At 42.7% G+C, this 24635-nt stretch overlaps 1 protein-coding gene across 3 annotated transcripts in view; it reads right to left on the bottom strand.

Annotated features, from left to right (window-relative positions):
- The window catches only part of usp43a (ubiquitin specific peptidase 43a), a 105215-nt gene that overhangs the window by 56582 nt on the left and 23998 nt on the right, over positions 1 to 24635 (bottom strand). For all 3 annotated transcript variants that reach the window (XM_079627752.1, XM_079627754.1, XM_079627753.1), the window contains exon 3: positions 7115 to 7218. In XM_079627752.1, the coding sequence (XP_079483878.1) occupies positions 7115 to 7218 (104 nt within the window). The remainder of the gene's footprint in view (positions 1 to 7114; positions 7219 to 24635) is intronic.

Raw genomic sequence — 24635 nt, 5'->3', positions numbered from 1 at the left:
TCCAACAACATTTTGCTCATTGAAGTCATTGTTACAAGTTCACTGTTTTTTTTGTTCCTGTTTCGCTTCAACAGCTTGAAGCACCTTTTCACTATCTCCAATAATCAACAGACCAGAAGTCATTTATTTCCAAAAGAGAGTTAAACAGGAGCTGCGTGGAGTTCCGGCCATATTTTTGTGAATCTGATTTGAAGTTTGGTTGCACTGACACATTTAAGCAAAACTATTAGAGCGAGGGAAAAATTTTCTATATTTTTCCACTAAAACATTTAAGTTTTAAACACTATTTCTTTGAGCAATTGTGATTAGTTAGGATTTGAAGACATACTGTATGGTGTGTCTCTATCAGCTCCCTAACTTCATAGGTCGTGAATCAGTATATTGTGTACAGAATTTGGCCACTGGTAAGGACAGTTGGCTCATTACAAATTGGGACACTATTTCAGGCAACATAACAACATCATATTTACTTGTTACATGAATAAATTATAAATGTTAGCGATGTACGTTTATGCTGAAATAATTAAATAATGGTTTGGATCTTAAAAAAACAACATATATTGTACATCATTATATGTAGTGAGTTGGCATTTTATCAGGCATCAATGCTTCCTGTTTTTTCCAGTGCATTGTGGGACTTTTTAGGAAGGCAGCCCTTAAAATGTCCGACTCCCTGATAAGTGACCATGAACTAGGGAGCTGATTGAGACTGATTGACATAGATTGTAAGATGTAATTTCAAACATTTAACATGAGATTTGATTTTAGGGCTTTTTGTTCTTTTAACCTTTTTCTAAACAGCGGTAATATGAGAAGTAACGTCTCGGTTACGTATGTAACCCTCGTTCCCTGAAGGAGGGAACGGAGACGTAGGTCGTGACCGACCAATAGGAATCTCGCTAGAGAGCCGATCTACTTCGAGTGAAACTAAACGAGCCAATACACATTGGCGTGCAATCATTTGCATCAGCTGCGCAGCCTCGCAGCGCGGGTATATAACGAGCAGCTGGTGATTGCAGATGTGGCGACGGGACCTACGTCTCCGTTCCCTCCTTCAGGGAACGAGGGTTACATACGTAACCGAGACGTTCCCTATCAGTCGGTCACTACTACGTAGGTCGTGACCGACCAATAGGAATCCCTACCAAAGCGCCACAGCTGCTGCACCCCATCCAGCGCCCTGTGCAAGCCTCTACACCTTCTTGCCTGGAAGGACGATAGGAGGCGGCTTACACAGAGTGAACCTGTCACTGTTGTTCCGTGATAACCCATACAGTGAGATTAACACTGGGAAAGCGTGCCCGAACTGAAGGAGGGGAACGCTGCGGAAGCCACATTCTCAAGGAGTTAAGTGGAGATAACATATGGACTAACCCGAGGGTTGTACAGCATATGAGTAATGGGTGACTTAGCCCAAGGGAAAGACACGGGCTTCCGTTTAGGAGCAGCCGTGGAGAATATACACATATGGGATCCCCGTAGGGTCACACATATGGGACCCAGCCTATATCCGGTTCTCAAGGATTCAGCGGATACAGGCCTGGCACCGGACGCTCCGCCATGTCCGGCCCGAGGGTGTTCGGAGGACTCACAGGTTTTTCACACTGGAGAATAAGGGTGCACAGTAGGGTGCAGCAAGCCGACAGAGCCGGGCCTCTCAGTGTTTCTACCCGTCTAGGGTGAGAACACGGGAGGAGACCGGCTCTACACGTAGGCTATAGTATCTAGCGAACGTGTTAGGTGTCGCCCAGCCCGCAGCTCTACAGATATCTGTTAGCGAGGAGCCACGTGCCAGCGCCCAGGAGGATGCAACGCCTCTCGTGGAGTGTGCATGCAACCCGAGCGGGCAGGGCACGCCTTGAACTTGGTAAGCCAAGGCGATGGCATCCACTATCCAGTGGGCCATCCTCTGCTTGGAGACAGCCTTTCCCTTCTGCTGGCCTCCGTAACAGACAAAGAGCTGGTCTGAGGTCCTGATGCTTTGAGTTCTGTCCACGTACATACGCAGAGCGCGAACGGGACAGAGCAAAGCCAGGGCTGGGTCTGCCTCCTCCAGGGGCAGCGCTTGCAGGTTCACTACCTGGTCCCTGAAGGGAGTGGTAGGAACCTTGGGCACATAGCCAGGCCGGGGTCTCAGTACAACATGGTTGTCACCCGGCCCCAACTCTAGGCACGATTCGTCGACCGAAAATGCCTGCAGGTCCCCTACCCTCTTGACAGAGGCCAGTGCAACCAGCAGCAAAGTCTTCATGGAGAGAAGCTTTAGGTCCGCTGATTGCAATGGCTCAAAGGGAGCATCCTGAAGTGCTCGAAGCACCAGGGAAAGGTCCCAAGAGGGTATGGAGGGGGGTCGAGGAGGATTTAATCGTCTCGCCCCCCTAAGGAACCTGACGACCAGGTTGTGCTTTCCAACGGTTTTGCCATCTATGTGGTCGTGATAGGCTGAAATAGCGGCAGCATGTACTTTGAGGGTGGAGGGAGACAGCCTTCGCTCCAACCCTTGCTGCAAGAAGGAAAGCACGGACCCTATCGAACATCTTCGGGGGTCTTCTCGGCGAGAAGAGCACCACTCGACGAACAGGTTCCACTTCAAGGCGTGCACAAGTCTCGTGGACGGCGCCCTTGCAGAAGTGATGGTGTTAAGTACCTCTGGGGGTAAGTCACCTAGAACCTCCGCATCCCGTCCAGGGACCAGACATGGAGTTTCCAGAGGTCTGGACGCGGGTGCCACAGGGTGCCCCGTCTCTGAGTCAGAAGATCCTTCCTCAGAGGAATGGGCCAAGGAGGGACTGTCACGAGGAGCATGAGTTCTGGGAACCAAGTCCGGGTGGGCCAATAGGGAGCCACCAGAAGGACCTGCTCCTCGTCCTCCCTGGCTTTGCACAAGGTCTGTGCAAGTAGGCTCACTGGGGGGAACGCATATTTGCGGAGGCCCCGGGGCCAGCTGTGTGCCAGTGCGTCCGTGCCGAGTGTTCCCTCGGTCAGGGAGTAAAACAGCTGGCAGTGGGTGGTTTCTGAGGAGGCAAACAGGTCTACCTGAGCCTCCCCGAACTCTCTCCACATCAGCTGAACCGCCTGGGGGTGGAGTCGCCATTCTCCCGGGAGCACAGCTCGTGATAGCTCGTCGGCCACACGGTTGAGCACACCGGGGACATACATGGCTCGAAGCGACCTCAGATGCTTCTGACTCCAGAGGAGGAGATGGCGGGCGAGTTGCGACATGCGACGGGAGCGTAGACCACCTTGTCGGTTGATGTACGCAACGGTCGCTGTGTTGTCCGTACGGACCAGCACGTCTCTGTCCTGTAGCGGCCTCTTTAGGCGGCTCAGAGCGAGATGTACTGCTAGCAACTCGAGGCAGTTGATATGCCAATGCAGTTGGGGAGCCGTCCACACCCCTGACACTGCATGCCCGTTGTACGTGGCGCCCCAGCCGGTGGCAAAGGCATCTGTGAATACCACAGCATGCCTGGACACCTATTCCAAGGGCACTCCTGCCCGTAGGAACGAGGGATCTGACCACGGGCTGAAGGTCTGGCGGCACGCCGGTGTGATTGCCACCCGGTGAGTGCCGTGATGCCACGCCCATCTCGGGACTCGGCCGTGAAGCCAGTGCTGAAGCGGTCTCATATGAAGCAGCCTGAGCGGGGTTACCGCTGCTGCCGCTGCCATATGCCCCAGGAGCCTCTGAAAAAGTTTCAGTGGGACCGCCGTCCTGCCATTGAACGTGTTCAAGCAGTTCAGCACCGACTGGGCGCGCTGCTCTGTGAGGCGCGCTGTCTGTGCGACCGAATCCAACTCCATACCGAGAAAAGAGATCCTCTGCACGGGGGCGAGTTTGCTCTTTTCCCAGTTGACCTGAAGGCCCAACTGGCTGAGGTGCCTGAGCACGAGGTCCCTGTGTTCGCATAACTGATCTCGAGAGTGTGCTAGTATGAGCCAGTCGTCGAGATAGTTGAGGAGGCGAACGCCCTGTTCTCTCATGGGAACAAGGGCCCCCTCCGTGACTTTCGTGAAGACACGGGGAGACAGGGACAGCCCGAAGGGCAGGACCTTGTACTGATATGCTCGACCCTCGAATGCAAAGCGCAGAAACGGCCTGTTTCGAGGAAGAATCGAGACATGAAAGTACGCGTCCTTCAGGTCGATCGCTGCAAACCAATCTTGGGGACGGATGCATCTGAAAATGCGTCTCTGCGTGAGCATTTTTAACGGTAGCTTGTGGAGGCTCCGATTCAAAACTCGCAGATCCAAGATCGGTCGTAACCCACCACCTTTCTTGGGTACAATGAAGTAGGGACTGTAGTGTCCTGACCTCATATCGGCTGGAGGGACCGGCTCTATCGCGTCCTTCGCCAGTAGGACTGCGATCTCCGCACGCAAGACATGGGCATCGGCTGCTCTCACTGTAGTGGAGTGGATGGCCCGAAACTTGGGGGGATGCCGGGCGAACTGAATCGCATAGCCGAGCCTGATGGCCCGAATGAGCCAGCGAGACGGACTGGGGAGCGCTAACCAGGCTCGCAGAGACCGTACAAGCGGGACCAAAGGGACCGTAGGCGTACCCGGAGTGGGGCAGCGAGGTGGAACACAGGGACGCGGCCCGGGAGGCTCTCTTGGGGAGGCGGTCCGTAGCGTCGTCTAAGTGTGCTGTGCAGCACTTACCTGGTTCCACGAGGCAGGAGGTGCAGGAGGCGGCTTGGTTGCGTTCTCGAACCACACACTGCGCTGCCCGCTGGCGACAGAAGAGGCGGATGAGGTGGTGAGGATTTTCTCCTCCCACTACTCTCCAGACCCTCTTCAGACCCAGAGATAGAGGATCTGCTCTTTTTTTTTTTTTTTTTTTTTTGAGAACTTGGGAACCACTGTGACTCCAGTGGTGGAACAGAATTTTGACTCAAAAGATTAGTTTCCCAGCCCTCTACTGGGAGAGAGCAGCTCCACCCATCTCCGGGTTACCCGTCTCCAGTGATTGTTTCACCGACCACTTAAACAGTGGTTGAGACGGGTGGTGTCATCCTCCTGCAGCGGACACAGTAGAGCAGGCTGTGCCGGAGTTCTCTTTTTTGCAGGGGATGACACCCTTGGCGACGAGTAGACTGAGGGGCAGCCCACGAGGTACTCTGGTGGTACGTCAGGGGAAGCGCTTCAGTCTGCTGCTGACTGTGGAGAACTGCTGGGCCAGTTCTCAACAGTGTCGCTGAAAAGGCCACCTTATGAGATGGAGCATCGAGAAAGCGTACTTTGACGAGCTCTCACACCTCTACAAGGACAGCCAGGGGGGCTTCTGGACCACCAAGGTGGACATCGTCTGATCGAGGGCCAGCACTGTGACTTGAACACGGTCAGTCGACAAGCGCAGCTCAACCCCGGCTCAGAACTACCCTCGTGCAATAAGAGTGCCTTGGCCTCGCATGCAGGGTAGAGGTGGCCTGCCAGAGGCACGGCCACCCCACTATCGAGGGTAGTGAGAGAGGTGAAAACTTTATGCAGAATTTGGCACTTTTGGCGTTCCATATTTTTGGCACCAATATAGCTCCATACTGTTAAGTTTTCAATGCACGTCCGAGAAAGACCCGGGAAAGCATGGCTGTCCGCTCTGAATCTGATTCAGCATAAGCACACACACTATTACAGTGGGAACTTAACATCATCCTCATTTCCAGAACAAAACAGCCCCTCTCTCCGATGTAGCAATCGACATCTGCCCTCAGCTGGAGCCTTGAATGAAACGCTAGGTTCCTCCATTTTTTTTTTTTTTTTTGAAGGACCAGCCATCTCATCCAGAAGCTGCACAGCTTGTGATGCGCTAGAGAGGGAGGGGCCCTAGGGGGTTGGTTCCCCGAAGGAGAAGCCCTCAGCTCTCAGGATCACCCAAGCTATTCTACTGAAGTAGACCTCTCCTGGTGGCCACCAGGGAGGGCGCTACAACGGAGAATAGACATGGGGACCGCGCACCTAGAGCGCCGAGCGAGCGCTGGGTCGCCGTGACAACCCGCGCTGCAGCCCGGCAGCTCGACGGCACACGACACGCTGGTGTCCCAGAGTGTCGAGCAGACCTGCAGCTGTGCTTTCACACACAAGCAGCGGCTGGCCAACAACAGAGGGGACTCAAGCTTTCCGGAGAAAGCAGAGTCAACCGGCGTGCCGACGTGGTCATGTTCCCGTGCGAAAACATGAACCACCCACGAACACAGTCTCACATGTTTCCCAGGCATGCGAGACAGTGATCGTGGCCGTCAGTTAGGACAGGAAACGACCGCATCCAGAAACACACGGGTGGAATGTCATCTTTAGAAAGACGCAACTCACACCCATGTAAGCTCTTTCAGGTGAATGCTCTTCTTGGTACTGAAGCACGCAGGGGAACGGTCGCAGCGGACACAGACAGAAATGTTCAACCTGTCGTGCGCTGTCTCTCTTCACGGCGGTCTTACCAGCCGTAAGAACGGCTATTTAACGCTCTTGGCGCACCGTTACCAGCTGTGAAAACAGCTTTTTTTTGTTTTGCTCAGAAACACAAAAACAAAAGAAAGTCGACCCCACTTCTGCGCTGTATCGCCCGTACCAGACACGAGAGATCTTCCTGAAGAGCTTGCTCGTTGTTTGATCACTCAATATTAGATAGATTAAACAGCATCGGTTGGCTCCGAAGCAAAAAGCTACAGTGCAATCACCAGCTGCTCGTTATATACCCGCGCTGCGAGGCTGCGCAGCTGATGCAAATGATTGCACGCCAATGTGTATTGGCTCGTTTAGTTTCACTCCAAGTAGATCGGCTCTCTAGCGAGATTCCTATTGGTCGGTCACGACCTACGTAGTAGTGACCGACTGATAGGGAACTTTACATGTTTATCATGTTAGAGTTGACGACAATATTTGTAAAATAATGATTTGACCAAATTGTGCATCCCTTCTATCTACTTATCAGTATAACCGTCTTGCTGTGTGTATAATCGCATGCAGGTTGTTACATGCTACTTCAGTCTGAAATAAAATACTGTATACAGTACACAGTCAAGGATGCCTAATAGTGTCCCAGTAGAATTCAAATCTCAGGCAGATGGATGAAGGGCGGACTTGATCTTAAATTAAAGACTAAGGGGTGTCTGACCTGTACTGAGCTTGGAAGTGCTCCTGAACGAAACTGTGTCGAGTTCCAGGCTGCTGTGAGTTTGCTGGGCCGGGGGAAGAACTCTCCTCCAATTCCACAGAATCCTGAGAGGTGCAAGCAGAAGGAATGAAAGGAAAAAATATATTTAGTTGTTTTTCACATTGGGTTTTGGGATGAAAACTACATTTTACACAGGGAAAGTAGACAGTGAGGGTTTTTTAAAATGCATTTAGAGTATTGCATTTTTTTGAGAGATACAAGTCGTGAATTAATGTCTAACTGAGACAGACATAGCCAGTGTTACTTGTTTTCCATTCATGGAAATCTTATTGCTATACTACGGAGATACATCAGCATTGATGCAATTAATTTGCATTATAGTTCAGAAACTTGAGCTTAGAGTTTTATGTCTGTTGGGTGTTTTGGGCCTAGATTTCTTTGGATTTTGTATCTAAACCTTCCACGTTCTTATGTGTAAATTTCAGGTTCATGTATTTATCACTTTACAATGCAAACATAAAATGACATTCAAAAAAATTGTGTATCAACAGTTTGGGGAAGGTCCTTTTCTGCACCAACATGATAATGCCCCTGTGAGGCTACATAAAGAAGTGATTTACTGAGAACTTGACTGGCCTACACAAAGCCCAGACCTGAACCCCTATTGAACACCTTTGGGAAGAATGAGCACCAATTATGAGCCAGACCCCATAATCCAACATATCAACATATAAGCTAAGATTTGGTTAGCCTAAATGATATTGAGTTACAATTATTAAGAGAGGATTTTTATCATTTCATGTACTTTTTAAAATAGGATTGGTTAGTTTAAAAAAAAAATGAATTAGAAGTGTCAGGACGTGGGCATTATGGAAAGTCATATATGATAAAAAAATATAATATAATGCATGTATAAAGAGAGGGAATTACAGTTTTTCTCAATCGATTTGAAACATTTCTCCAAACTCAGGTCACTGTGCTCAAAACAGTTAACACAGTAACCTGAACACTTTGTAATTCACCTAAAAAGGTTGTACATTTTCCTTAATTTCATGCAAATTACAAGCATAACTAAAAACACTGTGCAGCTCTTTTTATTGGTTTTACAAAAAAATCATTTGTGCACCATTTTTCCAAACACAACAAACAACGGAGTTAAATTCTCAGTTGCCCCAAATACATATCTGCTGAGTTAGTAGTACACACAACACAGGAAAAGCTAATTTCCTAATTGTTTACACAGCTATCTCAATTACAAAAACTATAAAAGGGGAAAAGAAACAAAAAAGAAAAAGAAGAATGGGAAAAGGAAGAGGTATAAGAGTGCAAGGTTTTTGGAGAGGATAGATAAACGGTAAAATTATTAATAGTAATAATAATTCATTACATTTATATAGCGTTTTTCTCGGCACTCAAAGCGCTTTACATAGAAGGGGGGATCTCCTCAACCACCACCAATGTGCAGCATCCACTTGGATGATGCGACGGCAGCCATATTGCGCCAGAACGTCCACCACACACCAGCTTACTGGTGGAGAGGAGACAGTGATGAAGCCAATTAGTATACAGTATATATATGAGGATGATTAGGAGGCCATAATGGACAGAGGCCATACGGGCAAATTTGGCCAGGATGCCGGGGTTACACCCATACTCTTTCGAAAGACATCCTGGGATTTTTTGTGACCACAGAGAGTCAGGACCTCGGTTTAACGTCTCATCCGAAGGACGGAGAGGGAGAGGAACAGTGGAAATTGAGAGGGAGAGGAACAGTGGAATAGGTAGAAAGAAATGAGGGGAAAGGGATAGATTGTATAGGTAGAGGAGATGAGTTGAGGATTTAGGAGAAGTAAGAAGAGCTGAGGATGTAGAAAGAGGAGTAGAGGGAGAAGAGATGGTAGAGTGGAAGGAGGAAGAGAAGAAAATATAAGAAAACATGGACAGAGAGGAAGGGGAGAGCAAGGTGTAAGAATAGGGAGGAGAGGTAGAAGGATAGGGTACAGACTGGTTACGAATGAAATCAGAGCCAGCCTAATTGATCATGTCAGATGGTCTTTCCTTGAAGGAAGCTGGGCAGAGTTCAGCCCAACATAAACATTGTGCCACCACAATTAATGTCCCTGGACAACAAGCTGCAATCCACTAGTGTGGTGGCACACAATGCTGTCTTGGGGTCCCACAACACAGAAAGGCTTCTATATTTTTTAAACTCCCTCAATGAAATTCACTTTCCACAGGGTGATCAGGAGCAAATTGAGTGAAATTGTGTTGTTTGGGTCAATTTCACCATTCTCCTCTTGGAGATGGAAAGTATATGATCACAACAACCAAGTCTTCGTCAAGCGATGGAAGAGACCTGTGGAGAAGTTGAGGCACAAGGATGGATCTAACATTCACAGCTTTTTTCCCCATGATGCATTACTCGTGAAAATATATGAAATTCTTTGACCAAATGTAAATGAGAGACAAGTTATTTAAAGTTCATTGATTCAATGATTGCAGTATACATTTATTTACTTATTTTATTGTTTTGGGGCGAAAACTTAGTTATACAACTAAACTCTTCACGTTTCAGAACACGTTTTCATTTTCATTTTTATATTGAATGAGATGCCAGCAATACTTGAACTACCAGTTATGTCTCTAAGAAACTTGGCAAAATATCTAAACCCATAATGAAGATGCACCAGCAAAAGCGACGAGAAATTTAGCTTTATGGCATTCAAAGATGGTCAAAATGTGTGCCCTTGTGCCAAACTTTGTGTCAAAACAGGAAGCACTTTTAATCGTTTTTACACACAATTATGATTTACAGGGGCAGATTATGAATTAATAAAACATTGCCATATTCACGTTCATCTGTTCTGGAAAAAAACTAAACACGCGTTTAACGCCATTCACTGGACATTTCACTTTGAAACTGTCGTGAAACGCACGCCGCAACGTATTTTGCATTTAGCAAAAAATGTTGCCACAGGTATGTTTTTCTAATGAGCCTGGGCTAAATAAATGAGAAGAAGCTTTGTAAAAAAAAAAAAAATACTGCATTCACAAACATTCTTTTCCGGATGGGATTAGAATTCTGCTAATTTTGCTTCATAAGGTTATGCAAGGATAAACAGACATGTTCGATTTGGATGGGATTTAAATCATGTCAAGTACATCTGTGAAACACAAATTTACCTAACCTCCTCAGGGACAACTAGTTCTCCAAACAGGGCTTAAGACATTCAGGGAATTATGGGGAGCAGTCAGAGAAAATGAAATATTAGCCTATGCAGAGGGAGGAGAAAAACGAAACCGTCAGTATGATAAAAGTCATCTGATTATTCAATGCAAATCCTAACTGCGGAATTAAACATGTCTTTACATAAAATCTTTCCATATTGGAGGAGAGGGAGATGAATTTATACCTTAACACACAAATAAACTAGTATCTTAGTGAACTAAAAGGCAGAAAAGGTGCTGCCAGACAGTGGTGATAACAATGCCATATTCACATTGAGACTGAGGCACTGAACGGAAAATTTACAGTTTTTTTCAATTGCTTACACACTAAAATTAGAACTTTCCCACAATTAGCAAAACTTTACACTCAAGGAGCAAAACACCGGCCTAGATTTGCACAACTGTAAGCACATTGTCAGCTTCACACTTTTTGCAAAACATTACACACAGTGATTTGCAAAACACTAAACACACTTGTATGCATTTGACACAGAAATTTATCATGATGTCATTTCCTTGCAATTTCAAAGCAAAGGCTTTCAAATGAGCACACCCATGAACCAATTGGTTAAACACAGGCACCAGGTGTGCACACACACTGGTGCTTAATTGTAGACACACCAATCAGGTTAAAGCACTATAAAAAGGCAACAGGTAAGTTCACCTGTCTTCAACAAAAATGGATGGTGTCAGAGGAAGAGGGAGAGTGCGGATGAGAGGGGGAATCCAGAGAGTACCAGGTGGAGGAAGAGGCCAAGGAAGAGGAAGAGGAAGAGGGAGAGGGAGAGGGAGAGGGAGAGGAAGAGGAAGAGGGAGAGGAAGACCTGGAGGAGGGGTAGGACATGCACAAAGAAGAAGACAACCAAATCTGTGTAATGAAATTCGTGCTACAATTGTGGACCATGTAATAAACCACGGACTAACACTGAGGGAGGCTGGATTGAGAGTACAGCCTAACCTAAGCAGGTACACAGTGGCATCAATAGTTCGGACATTTCGTCAAGAGCACAGGTGAGAAACTTCTCTTCAGTCAACAGAAAATCCATTGCTTACTGCATGTACTATATCAACAGTACTGTATATGTACTCTATATTTTGGTACTGTATATATTCCTGTGTGTATCATTTTACAGTAAGCTGTGTATTTTGTTTGGCCAACATAGGATTGAACGTCGTGAACACCAAGGAGGAAGGGGCCCCATATTCACACAGGAGCAAGAGAGAGAGATCATAAACCTCGTTTTGGCCAATAATGCAATCAGACTTCGAGAAATTCAAGCCCATATTGTCAATGATCACCTAATTTTCAATAATGTCCAACAGGTCTCTCTGTCAACAATAGCCCGTATCCTTAAAAAACACCAAGTTGTGATGAAACAACTGTATAAAGTGCCATTTGAAAGAAATTCAGACAGGGTGAAAGTCCTGCGGCGTGAATATGTGGTGGTACGTTTTGTTCACTGACTGTAGTATTGTGTACTGCACACATAACCTTTTTACTGTACATGTAATTTTACTGTATAGCAGACCTACAGTATACTGATCTACACAATGTGATCTTTTGCTGTATTTCAGAGAGTTTTGCAAATGGATGCGGAGGAAGTCCCACATGAGTTTATTTACATTGATGAGGCTGGATTTAACCTGACAACAGTACGAAGAAGGGGAAGAAACATCATCGGCCACAGGGCTATTGTCAATGTACCAGGGCAACGTGGGGGTAACATTACCCTTTGTGCTGCCATTACACAGAATGGGGTCCTCCACCGCCATGCCAACTTGGGTCCTTACAACACTGAACTCATTCTTACATTTTTAGACAGATTACACAATATCGTCACAGCAGCAAACCAAAGGGACCAGATGCAATACATTGTCATCTGGGACAATGTAGCTTTCCATCGTTCTGCTCTGGTTCAAAACTGGTTTCAACAACACCCACAATTCACAGTTCAATACCTACCACCATACTCCCCCTTCCTGAACCCCATCGAGGAGTTCTTCTCAACATGGCGGTGGAAGGTTTATGATCTCCGGCCCTATGTCCAGATGCCCCTCATTCAAGCTATGGAGGAAGCATGTGATCAAATTGAACCAGCATCCATACAAGGGTGGATTCGTCACTCAAAAAGATTCTTCCCACGTTGCCTTGCAAATGAAAATATAGCCTGTGATGTTGACGAAGCCCTGTGGCCAGATCCAGCTAGGCGGAGAGATGTTTAGTTTTTTTTTTTTAGTTTTTTCGGTACTGAACTGGATATGTAATTTGTTACAGTATTACTGTAAGCTTAGAGTACAATGGTATGTTCAGTAATAATATATGAAAACTGGAAAATGTTTTATGAATATTTGTTCAGTATTGACTGACTTGAGTACATGAAAATAAATTATTTTCATCAGTCTGCACAATTGGTGTCATGTGGTGTTGGTGAATTTATTTTTACACTTTCTGTGTAAATGCTAAAAGTGTTTTAGGTTGAGCACAGGAGTGTTAAACTGATTCAAACAGAGTCAGACCATATGATGGTTGTGTTTATGTTATGACAACAAAATAAGGTTTTTATAAGACACTGTATAGTTTTGACAAAAGTGTTTCATTTTGCAAATGATCTGAGGTGTTGTGCTACTTTGGTGTAGTGTTGTGCTAATTGTGTGAAGGGTTTTGAAAAACCGGGCCCTGTTTTCAAAATTGTGCTTAAGCAATTGAAAAAAACTGTAAAACAAATTGTGAGAAGAACTATTATACAGTAAGTTAGAAGGAGAGACAGAGAGAGATGGAGCATAACTCTCAATCTGGCTGTGGTCTCTTTCCTTATTCATATCAGATGAATTGTCAAGCTTTCGGTGCACACTTGAAAAAGCACCTTCTCAAAACTGGGTCAAAAGCCACTTAGCTGGACTTTAGAACAAAGAATAGATGGCTCAGTTACAAGACTGAGCAGCATTTCTCTCTCTGTCTCTCTCTGTCAGAGTGCATGCTGGGAGTGAACGGAGCGTGGTGAGAGTGAGTGCGTTTGTGACTGAGTGCTAAAACTTTTCTATCTTTTTTGTGTGTCTGTTTAATTTTTTAGTTTTATTAGCATTTAAAGGTGTTCAAGTCTGAAACCAGCGTTGTGCTGGGAGGCATGATAAACCAAAGCACAATGATTTTGATAACAACCCGCCGCCATGGAGTAAAGATGGAATAGTGTGGAGCAGTGCTGGTGGGAGAGATTGTGGGATTGTGGCATCACAGATGAAAAATGCAATTTTTCTTTTTTGAATTCGGTTGAAAAAGGCAAATGATGCTGTCCGAAACGGCGCCGTGTCGAATGGCTCACTTGTACTTGTTTTACATTTAAATAGCCCTTCTAAAAAGGTTATACTGACCAACGTAATTATACAGTCCTTGCGCAAGAGGTATCTTGTTATGGAAAATTGGTTTCCCCTATCAAGAAAATACCTCTTGATTGTAAGTCACAATTGGTGAAGCATCTAGTCTCATTTAGAAGACACGTTTTCATGGAGTTGATGAAATCGACCTGGGGTGCACTTGCCGTACAACGACGTAACTCATTGCTTAACTACCATAGTACGATGCATCGTTGAAGAACTCAACTAGTCACGACTGTTTTCCGAAACCGTATTGTCGCAAATTGGTTATTTAACCAAGTTTGTTAATGATGTCACGCAGTGGTGGAGTAATAACTTTTAATAAATCTGTTTGAGATTGAATTTTTTACTATAAATTACAGACATGGCATCTGAGGACTAGGCCTATTTCTAATTTTTCTAAGTTATTTTGCTTTATTTCTAGATTCAATCATAGGGTCGTTCTTACGTACCAAACGCACATACGCACATGCACACTCTTCAAAAACTATGCTTTAAATCTCTTAACAAACTAAAAGACATGAATTACATTTGTATGTATTCTAAATAAAATATATAGATTGTACTGAATGTCAGCTTGCTTATTTGGCTCAAAAGACTTTATTCAAGAAACTATGGTTCTAACCACAGGTTAACCTGTCGATCCAACCACACAACTTTGCGATGCTGTTTGCGAATGTTCGTTAGACCTACTTTTTTAGGAAACACAGACTCTGTGAACTATGCTGATAACGATGAAACTTGCGACCATAGTTGGTTAACAATTCTTTTGGGAAATTCAAAGTTCAAAATTGATGGCTTAGACTACACAGTGTAACACCATTGCAACATCTGATCATGGACAGGGACATTGCCGGTATATCCGTGATCAAAGCTGTTGAGGACAGGCAGATTGTAGGTGAGGCTGTTGAGAATAAACCTGATGCAACAGAGATTATTACTAAGCCTAGTAAAACTGGCACGCTCTCTAAGTCCGATGAGCAGGCTGAACATTTTCAAAACATTTGTGTGGCAGATGCTGATGAAATGGATGTAGAAGATAATGATGTTTAATTTGAGAAGGAAGCAAAATCTGTTTTCAAAAAGCTGAGGCAAGGCTTTTAAACAAGTCAAGAAAGATGATGGTGGTAGTGAGGAATCAGACAGTGATATAGATTCCTCTGATTCAAATGTGTCTCAGTGTTCAAATCTTTCTATGAGTTATCATAATGAAAACTTGTGTTGATTGTATAAAGCTGAAGACATTAGTAAATATCCGCAAGAAACAAATGAAATGAAAGAAGTGCAAGTGTAAGTTTTTCTCTGATTGTAAACAATTTATCATCAATGATGTGAGGTATCTATATGAAAGAGGTAGCTTTTCAAGATGAAGGGGTTTACCGTCTTAGAAAAAAGAAAATATTGTTTATTTATAGGGAACACTTACATTGCTTCTTTTGTTGCCCTTCGATTTACAGCCAAAAGCCGCACAATGTGGCATCATATCATATCAGCATCATGTAGCTCAAACAGTAGAGCGGTGGCGCTTGCAACACCAAGGTCATGGGTTCGATTCTCAGGGAAAGCAAGAACTGATACAAATGTAAGTGTGTACCTTGAAATGCATTGTAAGTCGCTTTGGATAAAAGCATCTGCCAGCCAGACGCATAAATGTAAAATGTAAATCATATCAGTATTTTTTTTTCGAGTTGTGAAAAAATACAGGTAGTGCCAGTAGCTCACCAAATGCAAACATTTGACGTCATCGTGTACTGCACGGCTAAAATGGCACAGCTAAAATTGTCAAACATTTTTTTATAAAAAAAATTTTTGTTTTGTTTTGTCTTGACGTAAATTATGGGCTTTGTACTACATATTTCAGTAAGGGTGCTTTCACACCTGCCTTGTTTAGTTCGGTTGAATCGCACTAGAGTTCGTTTTCCGAATTGGTGCGGTTCGTTTGGGCAGGTGAGAATGCAGCAATCGCACTCGGGTGCGCACCAAAAGCGGACCAAACAAGCGGACCGAGACCTCCTAGGAGAGGTGGTCTCGGTACGCTTTCAAACGAACTCTGGAGCGGTTCGTTTGTGGTGAGAACGTGATCCGACCTCGAACTGCCAAATAACTGCGCATTTTTGGACTAAACCAGCTGCCGTAGTCAGCCGCGCTGTGCATTATGTCAATGTTTAGCAACATTAAAGGGCACCTATTATGGAATTTTGAAATTTACCTTTCATGTAGTGTGTAACATAGATCTAAGTGAACAAAAACATCCTGTAAAGTTTGAAATATGAAAGTGCACCGTGAATCGTTAGAAGACCGAAGCTTTATCTCTGACTAGATGACGTCAACTTGTCAAGTTATTTGAATACGATACGCCCACTTATTGCGCTCCAAGGCCAGGGAAAATATCATGGCGACGAGACGCTGTGTTCTGAAGTGCGACTCAAGACACATTTTTCCATCTGCCCAAGGAGGAGCATTTGAAGACTAAGTGGCTACAATTCATATATACAACTACACCACAGAAGTAAAGTCCGAGCCTTGTGCTTTGTTCGCGCCATTTTGACGACGACTGCTTTACCAACTTAAATGCAATCAAACTTGGATTCGCTGATATTGAAGGAAGGTTCAGTTCCAAGTGTATTTGCATCAGCTTCCTCCTCCGTATCACAACCTGTAAGTGTTATTAATAATTGTTGCTTTTATGTTTTATGTAGCATGCTTAATAATTATTTTGTTTGTTGTGTAAGCACCGTTTAGCTTCTAGGTCTTCAATGACAATTGTATTGAGATATGTGAAGCGTTTGTCGTTTTTTTCGGAGTTGTCTTAAAGAATAGAGTAATACCTCGTAACGTAACTGCATTTTTTTTTTTTTAAACTTTATGTTTATGCATCGGGCTAACGCAAACAAAGACTGATTGTGCTTTTACAATATGAACTCTGGGCTATGCTTGCTAACATTAAATTCTTTATCTTATTTTTAGTTTTTTTACTACAAACTACAGCAGTGGACTATAATCATTATTATAACAAAATTGAATTGATAAAAGCATCATTGTACTCCGTGTTAAACAATAAGTATTATCTCTGTAAACACTGCTGGGTCATCTGACCAATCAACGCAGATTAGCGTCGCGCAAAGGAGGGGTTCGGAAAGATGAGTCGTTGAACGAATCATTTGGGAGTCGGTGAGCAAATCAGGTAAAAATAAATGCATATTATACGACAACAAAAGTGTTTTTTGTCATTGCATGCATGTAAAACTGTTGTTGGGGACTCCCTAAACAACATTAGGAACATTTTAAATGTCATAATAGGTGCCCTTTAATGCACGCGTTGCCTCCTCCTGAAGTGACTCGCTGCGTGCATTGCATAAAACATTATTTTCAAGCCGCATTCTCGCTTCATTCTCAAATGTTATTGTTTGCCTAAAGTGGTGTAGACAAACTAATATAATAAACTATGACGAGGGATACAATCAGCCCACAAAGTTATTTCTCCATAGTAAAAAGCGCGTGTTGACTGCCGGATTTTCCTCCTCTTTGTTTACTCCCGTCAGTTCTGTTGGAATTTTCCCGCACGTTAATTCTGACAATAGAAGTGCAGTTATGAAAATACGTTCAAGACCCATCTGGCCAACGAGTGATGTGGATGTTGTCACGTGACTGCATTTTGGTTCGTTTCATAAACTGATTCGGACCAGAGCAATCAGTGTGGTGTGAAAATGAACCAAAACGCCTGAAAAATGCTACAAAGTATAATTTTTCTCCCTTGGTCCGGACCAAATGAACCGAACTACAGATGTGAAAGCACCCTAAGACACATAATTTACGTTATATTAAGCCATACAAGTCTTAATACCCGGGGATCCCTTTAAGACTTTTGTTCATCTAAAATTACTGGAAATAATTAAAATGTCACATTTCAAAAGGATATAGACAAAGTAGACATCTGCAGAAATAGAGTGACTATTTGTTGTTAAAAAGAAACCTCAGATTACCATATGTTAGAAAAAAAATTCAAGACCATGTTTTCATACTTGTATAGTATCTCATACTAATATAAAGGTGCAGCTCATGTCTATGTACCTATCTGTTTGTCTTATCACAGAACTTGGGATGAGGTTTGAATGAGTTATTCCCTTTAAAGAGATATGAGGTCAAACAGATACCCATCACCAGCATCAGCAAAACAATAGAAAATGCTAGACCACACAGATACTCATGGGTGTTATATATCAGAATGTTTCATTCAGCAGACAAACTCCAGCCCAAGGACTCACCCTTGTAGAAGAACTTCTGCTGTTAACAATGACTTTCCTACGAATTGTTCACTGCAGAGTCACTGAAGATGCAAGTAAATGTGTCTATTGAACATCACTGTCTTCTGTGAATCAATAGTTTAGTTAAGAACAAATCTCTCATATAATGAACGCTTTTGTCACTTTCGTTAACATTATGATTTCAAAGATTCAGGTATGCAGTAAGTAAATGCTGTTTGTTAAAAAATAAGTGTTTGTGAAGAGCTGTGAGCGGTTAAATGGGAAAAGAGGCCTAAGGAAGTGGTGAAATAATTGAGGAAATTGGGAAAGAGATGTGAGGGAGAGGAAAAGAACTATAAGGAAATGGGGAAAAGTTTTGAGGAAGTGGGCCGGCCCAGTTCTCAGTTCTTCTCCGGAAGTAGGAAGTAGGGAAGTAACTGTGAGAAAGTGGGAAATAGATGTGGAAGGAAGCAATGAATCAAAGAAGAGCCCTCACTGTGAGGAAGTGTTGTAAAAATCAGAGAAAAGAGCTGTGATGAAGTGGGAAAATGGTTGAGGAAGTGAGGAAATTAATACATGAAGAAGGGAAGAGCTATGACAAAGCAAGGGCAGAGGTGTGAAAAATACAAGGAAGATACAAGGAAGTTGGGTAAGAGTTTAGGAAGTGGAAGAAAATCTGGAATGGAATATGGGATGATTTGTTAACATGTGAAGCCAGAGAGAGATAAGGAAGCGAGGAAGGAGTTGTGAGGAAGTGAAGGCAGACCTGTGAGAAAGTGTGGGAGAAAAGAAGTGAGGAAGAAATCTGTGGCAAGGATCTAAAAGCAAGTAAAGGAAGGTGAACTGAATGAAGCGTTATGAAGCAGTGAAGGAAGGGTAGTGGGAGAATTGGGACAGATTTATAGAGATGGAAGCGCTGTACGATTGTAGGGCAGTGTGGAAGTACGCTTACTGTGAGGAAGTAGGGCGATAGTTGTGAGGGAGTGGTGCAAGGCAACAGGGAACTGTGGGAAGATATAAAAGGAAGGTTTGTGATGGAGTGAGGGAATGTGATGGAGTGAGGAAAGAGTTATGAGGAAGTAAGGGCAGAAGTGTGAAGAATAGAAGGAAGAGCCATGATAAACTGAGGAAATGCCTATGAGGAAGTGCTAAAAGAAAATGTGGGCAGAGTTGTGACAAAGTAAGGAAGAGTTGTGCACAAGCAAATTGATGTTTTGAGGAAATGGGGGGAAGAGCTATGAGGAAACGAGGAAAGAGTTTTGAACAAATAAAGGCAGGGGTCTGAAGAAGAGAGTAAGTCGTTGTGAGGAAGTGAAGGCAGAGCTGAAGTGGGTGAGAGTTGTGGCAGAGAAAGTCTTAGAGGAAGAGAGAGAAGAGCTTTGAAGAAGAGAGGTAAGAGCTGGAAGAAAGTGAGGGAGGAGCTGTGAGGAAGTGTGGAGGTTCACAGATCTTTGCTTCCTGCCTTATTTCTCTATTCCTCTATATAGTCCCTGCAGTATGAAAACACCTGAAACATTCTTGCAACCAATGAATCAGAAACACGTCAAGTACTGTATTTACCTCCTGTCACAGAAGCATTGCTCCAGGTGTCTGAATGAGTCATAATACATATGCACAGCCCTTTACAAGAGTTGATGAAAGTTATTCCTTAATGGTCAACAGTTCAGAGAACAACTTTTAAAACATTTTTTGTTAGTACATTGGGTCTCCATGGGCTTTCTCCATCCCTCTTTTTCTATCTCTCACAATAATAACAAAGTTGAAGTTGACAAGAAACCAGGTAGAAATGTTTGGCAATGAACCTTGTCCCGAACACACAGCTGTCTGAGATGCAAGTATAGCTCCATCTTTCATCCAGACTCTTTTGTTGTTCCAGTGAAAAAAATAATAATCACAAAATACATTAGCAAATTAGCCACCATTAAAGGATTAAAATGGCCCCAAGGTGTACACTTAAATAACACACAAAAGTGCATGAATTACAAAATAAAATATGAAATTGAATTGAAGAAATATAGCACACACTTTAAGAAAAATGTTTCATAAGAATTATGAATCATGCCAGGTTTAATAAAAAAAATATAAACAAATTAAAATAGATGTAAAAATTTGATTATATTAGTATTTATTTATTACCAACAATTAACTGTAGATGTAGTTCCAGACTATTTATCATATTATTATTACTTATACCATTGATATACCTAATTATTATATTTTATATTTGAATGGAAGTTTAAGACATATGAAACATCAACCCTAACAAAAACTCTCTTGTTAGTCAACTTCCTTAATCCAGTAAGGACAGCTAATTGGTGTCCTTTAGAAATCGTTCTCTGTGATCAGAGGCATTTAAGAACTGTATAGAGATTTCAGCTCTGCAGTGATGCATGGGGTACTTTCTTTACCAGAAACCCCTCCAAGAACCTTTTATTCTTCCATCAGTTGGGCGGCACCAACAGCCATGTGAAAAGAAAGGTGGGAGGTCAGCGAGAATGGAGGAACAGACAGAGAGGCATGTAAAGAGGGATGAAATGCTAGTCTTGCACGAAAGGGGCTGACTCACAGCTATTCTTTCAGACACACATAGCAGCTGCTAATTCAGGCTATTCAGCCGGGGCTTACGGTATCACAGCAAACACTGGGACTCACAGGATAGGGGAAAAAAAATCTGACAGGCATTTCACTCTAACAACCCTCTATCTCTGTATGTGTTTATCCATATGTCACTTTATCTATCTCTCCATTTTTCCATTTCTGCATTCAAATTAGACATTCACAATCCATCTCTCTCTCTCTGACTCGTCTTAGTCTCTGTACCCGCTTTCAGGGCTTCCCAGAGGCTCTGATCTGCAGGGTTTTTTAGTAATTTAAGAGAGGTCACGCACCTCTTTTCATACCCAAGTTCAGCTGCTGAAAAACATTCTGGGACTTTTATTGCATTACCTGGCTAGCATGTCTTGAGTCAAAGAGCAGAGTAGAGCAGGATCTTTCTGCCTTTACTCACTCTGCCTAACACTATGAATAGATCAGGCTTTTACTCAGTTCCTATTTTAATGGGATACCAAGTTAGAAGGTTAGAAGGCTCCCTGTATCAGTTTTTCCAACATCACTTTTCAGCAACCGGGGAGAATTACTGCCACAAATGAAACTTCAGGGGCACGGCACAAGAAATCATACTTGAGTTTGCAGACCGCAAGTCAAGTCAAATTTCATTTTAAAGCACTTTTCACAATACACAGCGTTACTATGGAACCCCTAAAGTGACGTGGTGGTCTTTTGCATCTTTTGCATTCCCTCGCAAAGGTATTTGCATTCTCGCAAAAACTGTTGTGAGCTCGGACAGACATTTCCTGTTTAATGTCCCACTGGCAGCGTTTCAGACAGCTCCTTACTGTATGTTTAAACTTGGACTCAAATAAAGAAATGCGGTCAGTAGGTGCTTAGGAGTTCAGTAAAGTTGGCAATATACTCACAGATTCTAACTTCCCGGATCAATATATTTGTGAGCAAAACAATAAAACTAGTATTGTATTGTATTGTATTGTATATAAAATTTGTATTTAGTGTAGCAAATATATCAGTGTCACAGTGTCTCGGGCACATGCCTGAGCGTGTGAAAAGTCATTATAAAACTGATAGTATCTGTCATCAAGTTATGCCATTCTGATTACGATTAACATTAGAAGGTTTTTAAAATGTATTAAAAAAAAAAAAATTTAAATTTTCATGTCATGCCTACTTTAAAATATATACACTTTACACTAAGTTGCCACTCATGCCACTGAAACAGAGAATGGGTAGACTGTGAATTTGGTCCGTATTCAGAGCTTTGAAATAGTTTCCCAAACATTCCGTTCCACAGTTTATCGGCATCTATTTGATAGTGTGTTATCCAAACAGATATTGTATATTCATGCTACAGTTAAACCTGTAGACATGTGAGAAGATGAGATGTTAATGCTATGGCTCAGTATAGTTGATTCAGCAATATACATGAGCTTATGATCATAATACCATGGTGATTTGTAAATATATAAATAAATTTTGTTATTTGTTATATCCCAACTTTGATTGTTAAACTGATGTTTTGTCCAGAGTTGTAGTGCTCTTCTGCTAAAAAAAAAGTGATAAAGTGAGGCGTCTAAATAAATAAATGGTATAACAGCATGATGGTATACAACTGTACATTTCCCGTCTATCGCCACTCTCTGCCACTTATTCCAATGACTGATATAACCACAGTTACAATAACAAAATATGTCAGAGAGCACTGCTATGGACCATATTGTTAATGCAATAGGTAACATTTAACTGTGCAAATTTATCAAAACTAGTTGATAATTCCTAAAACAGAAGTCTTAGTCTTAAAGAGCATGTTTTGTTAACTGTACTGCACTGAGAATTTACTTTTAAAAAAAAATTATAAACAAGGATGCATAATGTAATTTGAACAGAGTCAATGAGTATTAAAGTAAAGTTATCTTTAGTAAAGATACAATTACTTTGTAGTCTGACCTGATAGCCTAATAGCCTAAAGTCAAGAAAAAGAGCAGGAAAAAAATTATGTAGCCTACTGTAGCTCCAGACAAGCACAAGCAACGGTCCTTTTTTATCCTGCATTTGACATCCACAAAAGTGAGCTAGGGCTTTCTAACTCAACACTATCATCTGAGGTTAGGACCGCAAATTACCCTTCTGGTATGGGACATGGAATTTCGACCCAACACATAAACATTCTTATATACATAAATTTGGGGTTGGAATTATGTTTTTGTTATGTTAAGTCTCTAATGCTAAACAACAATGCATTTATTTGATCAAAAATACAGTAACAACAGTAATATTGTGTACTAATATTACAATTAAAATAACTGTTTTCTATTTTAATATATTTTTAAATGGAATTTGTTCCTGTGATGGTAAAGCGGAATTTCCAGCACCCATTACTCCAGTCTTCACGTGATCCTTCAGAAATCATTCAAATAACATGTTGATATTCCTCAAGTAACATTTCTCATCATCACAGTTGAAAATTGGGATGGATGGATTGATTGAATGGATGGGGCTCTTGAAATAAAGTAGTAGGAATGTCATATAGTGACTAAACTGTACTAGTCAAAAAGCTTTCAAAGGCAGTGAACCAAATGCAGTACAAAGAAAGGAACAGTGCAGCCTGTTCTGTGGTAAAATAAAATGTGTGGGTTCAGAGCAGATAACATTCCCCCCTTTACTTCTGAAGAACAGTTGTAGAGGTCTGCAGAGGAATGCATTACAAAAAGGCATAGAAATATTGCCAACACATCTCTTCAATGCTGGGGTGTTTATAGATAACCACGAAATATCATACAATACATAGATGATACTGCCAACCCCATGTTTGATAACGGAAGAAGAACAGCTGGGTGCTGATCAGTCAGTCATTCAGATGATAAATACAGAATACAGCTGAGATGACTGGAAAAATGCATGAAAATCCCGAAAAGCACCTGGGTGCGAACACGCATACATGCACACACAGCGAGGATTCAAACCCCTGCTAGGCGAGTAATCTCTAGACCTCTCCACGATTCAGCATGCCAGCCTACCATCCTATACACCCCCACAGCGAATGTAATCCAGCTGAGATTAGGATGCAATTCACTACACACACACACACACACACACACACACACACACACACACACACACACACACACACACACACACACACACACACACACACACACACACACAAAATACACACCCACTCACAGCACGAGCTATACTGTGCTTTACAGAGCCAATTTTTGGCTTCAGGAAGAGATAACTGAGGTGACAGTTTCATCTCCTCTCACCCAATTTTGTTCACCTGAAGCGCTTCAATGGGCCCTCTTAAAGGGATATAAAAAATCTAAAATGCTGTCCCTCAAAAGCATCTCATCGAAAACTACTGACAAATATTACGTTTTTTTTTTATCCCGTTAATGATAACGAAGACTGCTATGACACTAATAGGGGTCCAAGCATGACGTGCTGGAACTGTACTGTATTTGTAGGATTTTCTTCTTATTATTTTTCTGCCCTAAAAGTGTCCGGGCGTCAAGAGAGACCCCAAACTTGGTGGGAGGTTTCATAATCTCAGGCATGCGAAAGCACATCTGTAAGACAAAAGGAGGTGCTATAATAAGGTCCTTTGTGTTCTATTTTAATCTAACAGAATGTATTAAGAATATATATGCATTTTAAATCTAAAAATAATGTTCTTGGCAGTTTCGAAATCCTCCTAGGCCTTTTGTCTGAATTGCACGAAACTTGGCACGCATGATACACCTGTGCTGTAAGACTGGAGAAACTGGAAGAACTGGAAGAGAGGGCTACTCTCTGAGAAAACAAAGGAAATTAACATTTGAACTCGCTTGCTATATTACCATCCCCATTCGAGACACGATCACGCTTGAGTTGATCACCTCCCAATTTACACATCATTCCCTTCACCCATCCCTACCTGAATTCACCCAAAACATCTATATTGTCCCATTTGTGAGAATAATATTTTATACCTGCTTTGAGTGATTTAACCTTCCAAATATGGAAAACCAAGGGTCTTTCTACATTTAACAAATTGTACACAGACTGTCACTTTTCATCACTATCTTAGTAAATTTGTCCTTTCTCAATCTCATTTTTATCACTAT

The sequence above is a fragment of the Phoxinus phoxinus genome, assembly GCF_949152265.1.
Source record: "Phoxinus phoxinus genome assembly, chromosome: 11".
NCBI lineage: Eukaryota > Metazoa > Chordata > Actinopteri > Cypriniformes > Leuciscidae > Phoxinus > Phoxinus phoxinus.
This window is presented reverse-complemented; position numbering and strand designations above follow the sequence as displayed.